This window comes from Perissodus microlepis, chromosome 22 (genome assembly GCF_051167445.1).
Source record: "Perissodus microlepis isolate ML-2025 ecotype Zambia chromosome 22, ASM5116744v1, whole genome shotgun sequence".
NCBI lineage: Eukaryota > Metazoa > Chordata > Actinopteri > Cichliformes > Cichlidae > Perissodus > Perissodus microlepis.
Window position 1 is genome coordinate 9,341,177 of NC_140481.1, and position 13,726 is coordinate 9,354,902.

The window sequence follows — 13,726 nt, forward strand, 5'->3', positions numbered from 1 at the left end:
CCAGTTCCACACCACTGAAGCTGCAGCATTTTTACAAACCAATTCTGGTTCATCTGTTTCCTTCAACGATCCACTTTCGCCCTTCTCATTCTCCGTCGCTGCCGTGCTTTTTCTGCCATGTGCGTATGAAAACAAAGGCGCGTTTTACCCATATTCTATCACCATATTTCATTTTCTTATCGTTGCCCGACATTATACCGGTATATATGTATTATACATTATACCGGTATATATGGTATGGCCCAGCCCTAGTTGGATTTAGATTCATCTGCATAGTGAGTCTGCAGCAATTCTGCCAACTAATAGCAATTCTAATGAATTGGAGGGTGATGCGAACGCTTTATCAAACTTAGTTAATATGTTAACAGCTCAAACATTCACCAAGAGTAGTCCGGTGTTAAAACAGAAAGCAAAGTGGCAAAAGACTAAAATACTGTATACAACTGATGACTACTGAAGATACATCATACTGAAAGATAGATGGAGCACAAGAACCCGGAGTTCAACCGAGACGGGCACAATGAAGTTTGTTGACGGCGAAACTGCATTTCATCAACTCCAATTCCATAGAGAAAATTGCCTTCAGTACCACAGCAGCAGGCCTGACTTCTCCCTTCATGATAAGAGGAAATCATTTTGAGATAAACTGAAGTAATCATGCTGCAGTTATATATGTATAAAAAACCACTGAAGTTTGTGAACTCGGTCTGCCATTCGCAGGTCTGAGAACTTCCAAAAAGCCCATGAAGTCTTCACACTGTGATGATTAAAACTAAAATTTTAATTTGGTGAAACACCTTTACAAGTTTGCTTTCGCCACGCTGCCAATGAAAGTCTGAGAGACGAACAGAATGAGTGACAACTAACAGCCAAGGCAATTAAAATTTCTCAAAAGCCATCAAAGTGGAGGATTGCACTGACTTCCACCTCATTCAGGGCTCCTTAGCTAGCACTCATTTGTCTGTCAGCCTGCTACTGACTGTCTGAATATGTCTACACATTTGATGCTTGACCTATCCATTTGAATGGAAAAGAAGCCCTCGTGTGTTCTCTAATACTTATCCCACTTAATGCTATAGTGCTCATCAGAAAGGTTAAGAGTGAAACATCGGCTGTGCTTTATCATTTCAAATTGATCTTTTTTGCCATTGTATCCATTTTATTCAGCCAAACACATAATTAAAGCCAAACTATCTAATGGTCATTACTGAAATTTTTGCTCTTTCAAGGCTTCTAAATGTCCAGTAGAATATGCGGATAGGTTATACTAAATCTATACCCTACATTCATTGGGTTTTTCTTCTTCAGTTTGAAACAGCACTTGCTCTTTTGTCATCTCATTATTGCAAGCTGCAATTATGCTGTACTCATTTTCTTTAAAAACGTGCAGCTATTATGGAATTCACAATTTTTATATTAAAAAATCTTTTGTTATTTCCCCCAGAAAAAAAACACATCTCATTATTGCTTTTTGTGTGAACGCACACGCCATTTTCTCTATTTACAGCCCTCACATTTGCCCCAGGAGAGCTGTGTGTGTGTGTTGGACTATTTTAACACTGAGCTGGATCCACGCCACTACACACCAAGAACTCCCCTCTTTACATCCTCCCAACAGACCATGAAAGCGCACCTTCTCGTGTCAGCGCTCACTTTCGTTGCGATCTTTTCCAGCTTACTTCCTCCAACATCAGAATCCTTGGAGCCGCATGTCAGCGCTGCTTAGTGTCGGAGCTCACTCACGTGGTTTCGTTTCAAGATTAAATTACATTCTTGCTTTTACTCCTCAGAGCCCCCGCTAACAGGGGCCGGGCACCTTTAAACAACACGCCAGGTGTCACCTCAGCGATCACACGTTCTCTAGGCCAGACTTTGGAGCTGAGGTGCAAACACAGCTACACTCGGCAGAATTATAAAGTGGGCTGCCACTGCACCTTCTTGTGTTTTTGCTTCGATCAACATTAAAGCTGCATGACACAACTTCTTGGCAGCCTCAAAAGGCAGCAAAAGGGATATGTTAAAACTTCAGTACCTGCAAATCCGACAACAAACTGCCAGGCTCAGTCTTTGATGATTTATTCCAAGAGCTGTGTGGGGAACCTTAAGTACCAACCAAAAGTGTTCTTAGCATCACATAACTACAATTGGCAAAAGTTTGCAGTGACAGCTTGGTCAGATGAATGACAAACGAACTCTGTAAAACACAACTCAAATCATTTTCCTTCCACCTTAAAGGATTTTCTCGAAGAATTTTTCCTCGTGTGAATCTACTGTAGATTGCAAAGCCTAGTTGTGAATATCAAGGGGGCATAAATAGAAACGATCTGATTTATATGTAAATCTCAATGTGTACCCACAAGTGGTAACCGTGATGATGTATTACAGTCCTATTTCCAAACGTTAAAGCATTAGTGTCTTAGCAACACATAGGCAGCCTGTCACGCAGACACCTAATCTTTAGGTCACTGTTGTCACTGAGAGATTAAGTTGCTGACCCCAAACTATAACGGCTCTTAACTTGAATCCAGCTGGGGAATTAATTCACAGTCTTTCACTCCCCTCGAGTCTTAAGCATAAAATACTCCAAAATACATTTCAAAATGAAAAGGCATGTTACCAAGCTCGCTTTACTTCTGCTTGCATTTCATTCAGTTCAATTCAGCTTTCTACCTCAATATACTTACAATATTAGAAAGAAAATTCAACAATCACATGGCCCACTATGAGCAAGCACTTGGTGACAGTTGGAGGAACAACTCCCTTTTAAGAGGAAGAAACCTCTAGCAGGACCAAACTCAGGGAGGGGCGGCCATCTGCCACGACTAGTTGGGGATGAAGGGAAAGAGAAGAAAGCAAAGAAAGACGGGACAAAAAAGGCAAACTGTGGAAGAGAGAGTCTGCATTTAAGAATTCCTAATGATTAAATGCAGTAGTGGTGTATAAACACACAGAGAGTAAAAAGAGGTGAGGGAAAAATGAATGCTCAGTGTATCATGGCAAGTCCCCCAGCAGCCTATTGCAGCATAACTAACGTCAGGGTCACCTGATCCAGCCCTAACCATACGCTTTATCAAAAGGAAAGTTTTAAGCCTCATCTTGAAAGCAGAGACAGAGTCTGTCTCCTGAATATAAACTTGGAGCTGTTTCCAGAGTAGAGGGCCCTGACACCGGTTCTATTTTTGAAAACTCTAGGAACCAAAAGTAAGCCTGCAGTCTGACTCTGAAGCCCTCTTTTAGGATGATTAGATACTATGAGGTTGTTAAGTTATGACAGAGCCTGATTATTCAAGATTTTCTACTTAACGATAAAGATTTTAAAGCCAATGAGGAGAAGAAGCTAATATGGAAAAAAAAAAGGTCTCTCAAGCCAGTCCCAGTCTAACTTTTCAGCATCACTCTGACACGTGGTAATTTTTGATTTATTGCACGAATGAATGAAAACAGTCCAACATATTTGTTTAATGAGCACTTTGAAGGACATATCTTGTCAAAAATGACTTCTGAATTCTTCGCAGTGTTACTGGAGGCCAGAAGTACAGTAACCGTAGTTTAGTGTGAATCTAGAATTGGAAAAGTAGAGGTCATCCAGGTCTTTATGTCTTTATTACTTTTCTGCAGTTTAACTAATTGGTGCAGTTATCTGGCTTCATGGATACATAAAGATGCGTCTCATCTGCACTGCAATGAAAATGTATGTGTTTTTTTTTAAATAATATTGTTGACAACTTTAAACAACATGTAGAGGTCTTTATTTCTGATGCTATTCAACATGCTAAGGTTACTGCTACTGTGATTTTTGTATCAATAGAAAAAAGTAGCAAAATTTGCAACAATCATTTGATTATCTGATCCAAAGATAACTAATCGGTGAATATCATGGGCGGTGAGCTGTCTTTAGCAGTGAAACAACATGAGCAGTATCTCAAGTTATGATGCAGTAGTGCAAAATGCTTTGACCACAATGATGCAAAATGCTTTAACGAGGTTATAAACACATGGAGAAAAAAATGTTGGCAAGTAATGATAAGATTTAAAATTCCAGCACCCAATCAGAAGGTCTAAGAGTGCATGAGAATGACTTAAACAAGGGACATCAAGGATTTGCAAACAATCTGGACAGAAGCAAGAAGTAGGTACTCTTTCTGATATACATCCATATATAGATATTCAAAATATTGGATTTTTTAAAATAGATTTATCCGCATTTGGTGATGGCATTCCAAATATGAACGCTGTCACAGAGAATCTGCTCAGTGCCCTCTGGTGGACAAACCACTACTCATAACGTATAACTTTTTACATTTTTCATGTATCAACTGTTATTAAAGCTGATAGATCGGCAAATAACTGATATTGTTCGATATATGGGTCCAATCATCTTTGGGGTTTGGAAGTGAACTGACATTTGAAGAAAATGTATTGAGCTGTAGAAAATCACGTTGGACATTTTTTGCAATTTTATGACAAAGTCACACCATAAAAATTCACAAATTCATCTATACTGCATTGCAGTTTTGCAATGACAGCGTTCTTTGACGGATATACTTAAAAGAGAAGCAGCAGGTGAAAATGCACTTAGCAGAATCTGATTTAAATGTGAATTTACACACTTTTTCACTCCTACTGTGTGACAACAGCCTTCAGTCTGTCACAGAAAGGGCCGAGGTCCACCGCAATGATCCAAGACATATGCAATTATAACTAGCTTTGACTTTCTCCATGGAAATCAGTGTCTATTCTTGGTGATATGAATAAAAAAGAATGTGAATCAGTGATGTTGAAACATTTTGTCTGCTATTTCATGCGAGATCAGAAGACAGGTGGCTTGTTACAATAAATCTTGCCCACAGAATCCACTTGATCCTAGAGAGCAGGGAGTGGCTCGGTGCACGGCTGTTCAGCAACTGGCTCTGGTGATCGTGTAACTGATACCTACATACCAAAGTATTTATATCGCACTGCCAACATTCACACAAGCTGAAAAGCATTTGAGAAAAGTCAACTTGCACTTTCACACGAGACAAACTTGATAAGGGGCTGACTGGGGGCTGTTTTTTTTTCTCTTTCTAATCATATTCCACAAAATTCTTTAAAAGATAACGTCCCACGGCCTTTAGGAGTCTTCACACACTACTTCAGCCATTTAAGTGTTAAACTAGCCACAGGCAAAATGAAAAGGATTTGAACTCACAGCTCAGACAGGCTCTGTGGTTTTCAGGTAATATAGCTTCAAAATGTGTTTTCCTCTCTGAGAACACTTCAAAACTGTCTATCAAGAGTTTGACTGATCCACACAGAGAATATCTGGACCAGCTGTCAGTGCGGTTATTCCGAGCACAAACACTGACATTACTAATTCATCTCCATGGTTGCTGCTTTGTAGCAGCAGGCAACACACTCCAAAACAGCTCTGAGGGATGACTGTGTTACAAAGTGAACAAATCACCCGATGCATCCGCAACATAATCATGCAAGATGTTCCATCAGAGCTATTAACACACAAGAAAGTTAAACATCTGCAATATAAGATCCAATGAGGGATGACTTATTACTGAGAGGAGATTTACTTTCTGTGAGATGACACATTGGTTTAGAAAAAAAAACACTTAATGAAGCCTGAACAACTGGGAAAATAGCAGTAAATGTCAAACGCAGGCAGACACTGCTGAATCCTCTTTCGTTTTCGAGCTTTTAGACTTTTTATATCTGATCTTGAAAACCGGGAACATCCTCTGAACCCCCCCCCCCCACACACACACACACACACACCACTGAGCACTGTCATAAAATGATGCTGTGAGGATGCAGGCAATGTCACGTTTAATGTCCAGTGAAATATTAACGTGCCACTGTTTGCACAAAGGAGAAAGTTCACAGCACCGAAAGCGAGACAGGAGCGCGTTTAAACAGTTGAACGCGCACTCAGAGGCAACTTTTTTTTCAACTTAGGGAACCACAGTCGGAGCAGAAGACAATTTGACTTCAGCATAAATCTGTAAATTGCAGGGACATGGCGGTTTTAACCCCTCACAGTCAACTTTAAGACTGTAACTCTTGCCTTCGGATTATGCCTCGCCATACCCAAACTAAGTATTTCTCTTTTCTCTTCTTTTACCTGTTGGTCCCTCCATGCTATCTGCGTAGATCCTGATGGCCAGCATCAGTAGCAATGCTGCTGAATACATGTTGGCAGAAGAAGTAAAGTCCAGCTCGTCACAAGAAGCAAATCCTAGAGGAAACTCCAGCAGCAGGAGCAACAACAGCGGCAGGACTGGAGAGAAGTTGCGCGCTCAGCTCCATTCATCGCCGCCTGCACTGATCCCTCCACATCCCGCACAGGGAGCATCTGATTTCAAGCTAAAGCGTTCAAAAGAGCCCCCCTTTCCTGTAACGGCTCCGCTACTTTTTTTTTCTGTGTGCACTGTGAGCAAGCGGGACGCAGGAATGCGGGTCTGCGGCGCCTCCATGTGGCGAGTAAGGGGAGCTCACGGTCGGAGAGCCACACGAAGCCAAGCGCTTGGTTTTAATTGCGCGGAGGCAGTCAGTTTCTTCAAGAATCACGTTTAACTCAATAAAAAAATGCAAAAATAAGGAGATAAGCCATGAAGAAAACAAAGAAAATAAAGTCATAAGGTTTATATATATATTTATTATAAAAGGCAGAATTCATTTTTAGGAATTCCAGATGATGAAATGATAAGATAAATATTAGAAATATCAGATTTAAAAGTCAAAGTCATGAGCTAGTGTAATGAAAATAAACTTCAATTTTCGATTAAATCTGAATTCTGAATAAGAAAATTTTCAGGCAATGGAAAATGATTATTTGAGATTAAAAAGTGAAATGAAATCTGAAGCTACAATGGCCATTTAGTCAAACAGGAGAGAACAGCTGATCATGGGAGTCAGCGTTTGTCCAGGTCCAGGTGTCCAAGTTTAAAAATATAAAAAGAGTTTATACATAAGTTATTGTTTAAAATATTAAATAATAATTCCAGCTCTTACTGCAGTTTTGAATATGACTTTCTTTTCTTTTCAAAAAAAAAAAAAAAGCGTATCCTCCAAAGTTTGTGGGGGTGAGCTGTATCAACACAATATTAAACATACATTTCAGGGGGATATTTTTCCTCAGTCTTCCCTTTAAGTGCATTTTTGGCTTCCAAGCAGCTTTATTCCAGCTTGGCCCTTGCTCTCCATTATTATGCTAAAAAGCAACAGATTAAATTCTGACTCACTTGTGGTGAGATATTTAAGCACTAACACCTTGCCAAAGGCTGCCCGAGCACTGTCTGCTCTCTGCGGTTGTATATATTGTGTATTAATATGATGTGGAAGTAGCTGTTCTCTCTGTCAATATCTAGCATGCTGCTTTGTGGCAGCAGGGTGGCGATGTGATGAAGTGAGAGTGTGTTGTACCTGGACAGCTTGGTTTCAAGCCGCCGATGGCAAAGTCAGCTGCTGATTCTCATTTTCCAGCTCCAGCAGTGCCATTCTGCAGGTGACCTCTGACTTTGCCTCTGGGGTTTGTTTTAATTAATGTTTGCTTAGCAGATATCACCGGCTTCTTGTTTGAAATATTTTTGAAATATTAGATACAAATAAATGATCATTCTTTATGAATGCATTCTGCTTCTTGTCTTTTTGGTCTTGATGATTTGATCCAGTCTCACTTTTCAGATTTAAGTCAGCTTAAGTCAGATACAACAACTCTTAACCCAAACAATGAGTTCCTCAGTTTTTGAGAAGCATTTTTGTGGTATGGTTTTGGTCCACTTGTGCCATTTGATGGCAATGGTCACTGGAAATTAGGCCAGTAGTTCTGAAGTTTGTCCTATAAGGCAAGATTTCTACCCACTTTGGAGTGATCCATTGGAGGATGATAGCGCTGTCACAGTAATCAGATCTTGACAGTGTTGACAAGTGAGATTTAAACCACTGCCATCAGCAAAACACCAAGTGAGGGACTGCCTTTTGGAGAGCAAATGATTATTGCCTTCAGCAGCATTTTAGAGTCTTGTAGAAAGAAGTGTACTGAAAATGTTCTGACACGTTTTTTTCTTGAAACTGTCATTCATCTACATTATGACTTTTAAGATAGAAAGAGCTGGAGGTACAGATTTAAAGATGGTTTGATTTTTACTCGGAATGACCAGGATTAGAAACAAGTATATCAGGTGGGCAGCTCAGGTTGAGCAGTTTTCAGGCAAAGTTGAGATGATTTGTGTGCAGAGGTGAAAAAATGGTGACTATGAAGCTGCCAGGAGGGAGGAAAAGAGGAAGACCAACTAGAAAGTGAATGGATGTAGTGAATGAGGACATGTAGGGGCTCGATGTGACAGAGGAGGATGCTAGGTAGATGGATGATCAGCTGTGGCAATACCTAAAGGGACCTGTCAGAAAAAGAAGAAGAAGAAGAAGTAGAGATATGGCAATTCATTTTTTTCCAAGTATCCAATGGAAGGGGAGGGGGGACACTCATTCCAATATTTTGTGCCTATAGCTTTCAGCAAGCAACATACAAAGCTTGATATATGATTTGTACAATCAGATTTAAAACAGCAATTCACGTCAAGATAAGTAATTTATCTAACTGCTGAACTACCTGTGTCCCTTTCCATTGGGTGAAAGAAAAAATCAGACAGGCTTTTATGTTCTGCAAGCCAACAGAACAAAACAGGTGAAAACTGCTGAAGTAGACGTAATATCAGCTGGAATAATACCCAGATTTTGAGGCAGGGTCACTCTGTGAGATGGAGCTTTAGATGAACCTGGCAAAAAAAACCCAGTGGTGATAGCTGACATGCTGTTTTAGCCTACAGGTTGTTTGGGAGGGTTCCCTTTTCTTTTTTGATGTACACGGAGGATTCAATTCAAGTGTGACAGACTATAATCCTTTCATTTAGTTACCAAGTACATGAAACTTCTCCCTTTTTTCACTCTAGTTTAGGAGGAAAGACCAACAGGGCTACTGGAAGAGTTTGTAGACCTTTCTTGCAGCCCTAGAGTTCTTCAAGCTGAAGCTAGCATTTAGAGGCCACAAAGCTAAAAAATAGGCACATGGCTCTGAAGGCTGCTCTCAAAATAAGTTCACCACAGTTATTTTATTGTGAATAATCCTACTACGGTTTCTAATATAATATTACGTTTTTCTATATATGACTTTTCTGATTTATAAATTGTTTAAAAAGATAGAACACAGACTATGATTAAAACATCTAAAGTGTATACATAGAAGTTAAATGTGAATAATATAATAGCTTGGAAACCACAACTTGCTATTTTAATTCAGCACATCACAGTCCATAAGTCTCTGAGAAAAACTCTGAAAACCTGCTCACGGAAGCATCGTGGATCGCCAATAAAGCCAGCATGGAGATTTACCAACAGTGTTAAGTAGAACCACACAAATGAGTTAGAAAAAACACTCACATTACCTGGTGTTGTACCACCCTTGTAGCAACATCAAGAAAATGATCCCAATATACAGCATACAATATAATACCTGCTTGTCTTCACATTTTTTGGTCTGAAAGTGAAATGGACTGTTGGTCCTTTTATTGATTTGAGCTCGGGTAAAGTAGTCCTAAGCCCTTACAGCTAGAAAGGCTGAGTAGTAATGCAATGACCCAGAATGTGAAAGGTACTTTTATCCTCTGGTCTTTGATTCTCTGCAGGACCATTCCAAAGTGACAGGGCCATAGTTTGGGAGTCGGTGGATAAATAGCCATGCAAACTCTGTGATGGTCACTCAGCATTTTATTTTGAAAAATTATCAACCAACTGCAGGGCGAAGTGCAGCCAACTCTTCCCTATACCTGTTAGATTTGTGCACTGGCCCATATCCACTTGGCTGTAGCTTCAGATGGTAGTGAGCCATGTTGCTGCTCCAAAGACAGGAAAAGCAGGATCAAGACTCTTTATTACCCCCTGCCTATGAAAAATTGATTTTGTGGCCTCAAGGCTTTTAACTTGTGTCTAGGAGATATTTATTTTAAGACGAGAGTAGGAGAAGGGAAGGCGGGGAGCTGCTTCATTTGCTAGGCTGTAATAATTCAATGTAATTTTTTATACTATTGGGAGAGATTGATATATTGGTGTGAGTGATATAGTGGTCCACATGCCCTTCAAGTCTAATAACTTCCTCCATGTTCATGTTAACAGCTCGCCAATAAAGTACTTATATTACATGTTATATAACCAGTTAATTTGTTCACAGTAATTCTGCTATATTTCATGTCAGCTGTGTCACCAGTATTGTAGCCTGGAAACTATAAAGGCGGTAAGCTCAGAGCCCCAGCTGGTGATCATGATTAGGCAAACACCCACCAGCAGAAATAGCAATTTGTTACATCTGCAGAGAAGCACGGAGTTATTCTTCTTACATGGCCCAAAGTACCTATTTTTAGGGTTTACATCACTTTCTTTTTTCGGGCCTGTTGCAGTCTCATGTCGGGCTTAAACATGAATTGATTTTAATTTGAATTTTTCTTCTATCAGAGAGAGTTGTCTACTTGTTACAGAGTATTCCCAGTCATTCCCAGACATCGTCTCCACTTTAATTTCTGTGGGGAAGAGTATGTGATTTCCCCTAACCACTGACTAAAGCTTGTAAACAACTTGATGACACTGTTGGTCCCAAACATGGTGTTGACTGGCTAATTGTTTGTCTTCCTACGGCACTCGCTGGACTTGGGTATCGTGTTTAGACAAATTATTCAACTCAGTAAAGTAGATGGAGTCTAAGGGATGATTTTTGAAAACAGTTTCTGTGACTCTGCAGCATTTTTGTGCATAATATTTGATTTTCAAAGAGTGGGTAAAACCATCTTTGAATATGCATGAACACCTTGAGTTGGTGCTTGACTACACATTCTCTTAATTTTAAGATTTTACATATCAGTACATAATATGTTTCCAGTCTTTACCTACATTTTGGTTTGGTTTAGTTTTTTACTAAACCTCTGAATAGAGTTTGGAAGGGGAACATTTTGTGCTTTCTATATTATTGTTGCAGTTTTCAAGTCAACTAAAGCGTAAAACAAAAAAAGAACAAAAAAAAATAGTGCATGTAGCTTGTTTTTCTACCACTTTGTATGTACAACCAAGTGCAACACTGGGGGGGGGGAGTCATATTACCCAAATAAGGAGCTGCTTGTTATTGAATTTGTGTGTGAAAAGCTCAATTCACATATTGAACCAAAACATACTCAGCACGATAACGGCTACTTTCTTGATGTTTGAGAACTAATGTGTGTTGGCATCAGTCCAAAACAAGTCAGCAGGTCAGTTAGTGCAAAGCTTTGCCATAGTGAGTCTGGGCAGGGTCAAACTGATGGTTTTCATTGTCAGTTTTACAGTTTATGGTTTATAAGGAAATATTGTTGCACCATAGGATACTTGTGTCACTTGTTGCTTACAACAACCTGCTACACCGTGGCTTAAATATTGCTGAGCTACCAGGAGTGTTCTGTTCACTGTCTACACTATGCTGTAGAAATATCCATTGGAATCTGAAGGCTTGCGAAATCGGTTTAACTTTATTTTACTCTGTTTGGTTGACCACTCATCTCACAGGTGTGGGTGGAGCATTTCAAAAGTGAAGGTGGCTTCAAGTCCTCATTCTCCAAAGGTCTTCAGGCAGGAGCGTGGGACAGACACAAAGTTTAAGTTCTGTGTCCCGAGTGAGGACGTTAAATGGTTATCAGGCACATACGAGGAACACAGCTGAGTAACAGCAGATCAGGATGGATAAAAAATGAACCGTGCTGATATGAGCAGAAGAAGACATTGCCAAAAGATATTCCTGATCAAAGGGGTAACATTTTCTGGAGCAGCAATCAAAACCACTGTTTTGCCCGCAATGCGCTGTAAGAAATTCTTCTAATAGCACTAAGGCAGTCAAGCGCAGCCTATAGGCCTCATTAGGAAAAATATAGCTGGCTGTCATGGCAAATATAAAAGGGATAAAGGTTTGGCTCCAGAACCAAAACAGTGAGAATGTCTTCAGTAGAGATGGAAAGCATCTGTTATATAACATTTAAATATTTTACTGTGATGATCATCTGTGCCAAAAGCAGACCTGACTGAACACCAGAATCAGAAGGCATTAAAGGATCATTTGAAATCCTCAGAGGGGTGCTTTCAATACAGAGGATCATTTACAGTGGTGGTGACCTACTAATCATAAGTCATAATTAAGACATAAAACTAATGATCAACAGGAACATCTTTCTTCTTCTACATCAACATTTTATTGACCTATCCATTGACCCTGACCTTCTTAAAGGCAAACATATTTTTGAGGCAATTTGTGAAATAACTGATGATGTCTCCTAAGACCAGTAGAGGTCACTTAATAAAATGTAACTATGGGTTGGTTCACGTAAGATATTCATTTTCATTTTTTATGGAGAGCCATTAGGGACCGCTATTAACACCGTTTCTACCTGACATGCTCAGGCTACACACAGCAAAATCTCCACTGTTAAATTAACACTAGAGAGTGTCTATATGGGTCCACACCTCTGAGTGTTAAATACAACACTGTTGAGTGTTAAATTAACACTTTTGACAGTGTTATATGTTTAAAAGTAACCTAGTCAGTTTTGAAGATTAACAATGGCTAACACTGAGCAGTGCTGATTTTCTAACACTGGAATATTTCTAACATTTTGAGTTATTTTCCAGTGTTAGAAAATCAGCACACCTGCACCAGAGCACACCTCCGCCTACCCCACTCCTGCTTTACAGGTGAAAATAGAGCAACAGGACCGCTAGTCTTTGATTTTATTTATTTTCTGCTGTGTTTTACTTGTATCTATTTGAAAGACTGAGTGTAAACACAAAAAATATTTTATTTTATGTGCTGGAATGTGCAGAAAATAGGTTTAAATGTTAAACTAATTTCTTCAAGTCAGAGAATGTTGCATATAATTTAATTTTTGTTTGATGCATAAAGTTAAAAGATTAAAACTGATAAAACAAGTTTAAAGAAAGAGACTTTTCCATTTGATTACATTTTGTATGATGGATTATGCAGAAAAAGTAGAATTGGGCTGAAAGAGCTATCGCTTTATCACCTATTCAGGTTGTAAATCGTGTTTTTAAAAAGTAACTAAGTAACTAAGTAATTAATTACTTTTGAAAATAAGTCATCAGTAAAGTAACAAGATTACTTTTTGGGGGAAGTAATCAGTAATTAGTTACTGATTACTTTTTTCAAGTAACTTGACCAACACTGTAAATTAATAATAACCAATGATTAAATGCAGAGTCGTGTATAAACAAATAGTGAGTGAAAAACTGTGAATAAGGAAGAAACACTCAGTCCGTCATGAGAAGCCCCCAGAAGCCTAGGCCTATTGCAGCATAATGAAGATAACTGCCTTCATGGATAGATAAAGTTGGGTATCATCTGTAAAGAAGTGAAAATGTATGCCATGCCTTCTAATGATACTAAGGCAAGCATGTATAATGTAAAGAGAAGTGGTCCTGGCACAGAACCCTGTGGACCTCCATATGTGGAATTCTCCATTTACATGAACAAATTGGAGTCTACACAGATATGATTCAAACCACTGCAGCGTAGTACCTTTAATACCTACAACATGCACTGATCACAGGTGGTCAACAGTACTGAAGGCTGCACTGAGGTTAAGAATGACAAGCACAGAGATAAGTCTACTGTCAGGGGCCATAAGAAGATCATTTGTAACCTTCACTGTTT

General features: G+C 39.3%; 1 protein-coding gene across 7 annotated transcripts in view; it reads right to left on the reverse strand.

The window, feature by feature from the left end:
* The window catches only part of LOC146362544 (receptor-type tyrosine-protein phosphatase U-like), a 252,231-nt gene extending 245,833 nt beyond the window's left edge, over positions 1-6,398 (reverse strand). For all 7 annotated transcript variants that reach the window (XM_084919376.1, XM_084919377.1, XM_084919375.1 and 4 more), the window contains exon 1: positions 6,116-6,398. In XM_084919376.1, the coding sequence (XP_084775502.1) occupies positions 6,116-6,185 (70 nt within the window). In that variant the 5' untranslated portion in view covers positions 6,186-6,398. The remainder of the gene's footprint in view (positions 1-6,115) is intronic.
* Between the last annotated feature and the right edge of the window lie 7,328 nt (positions 6,399-13,726).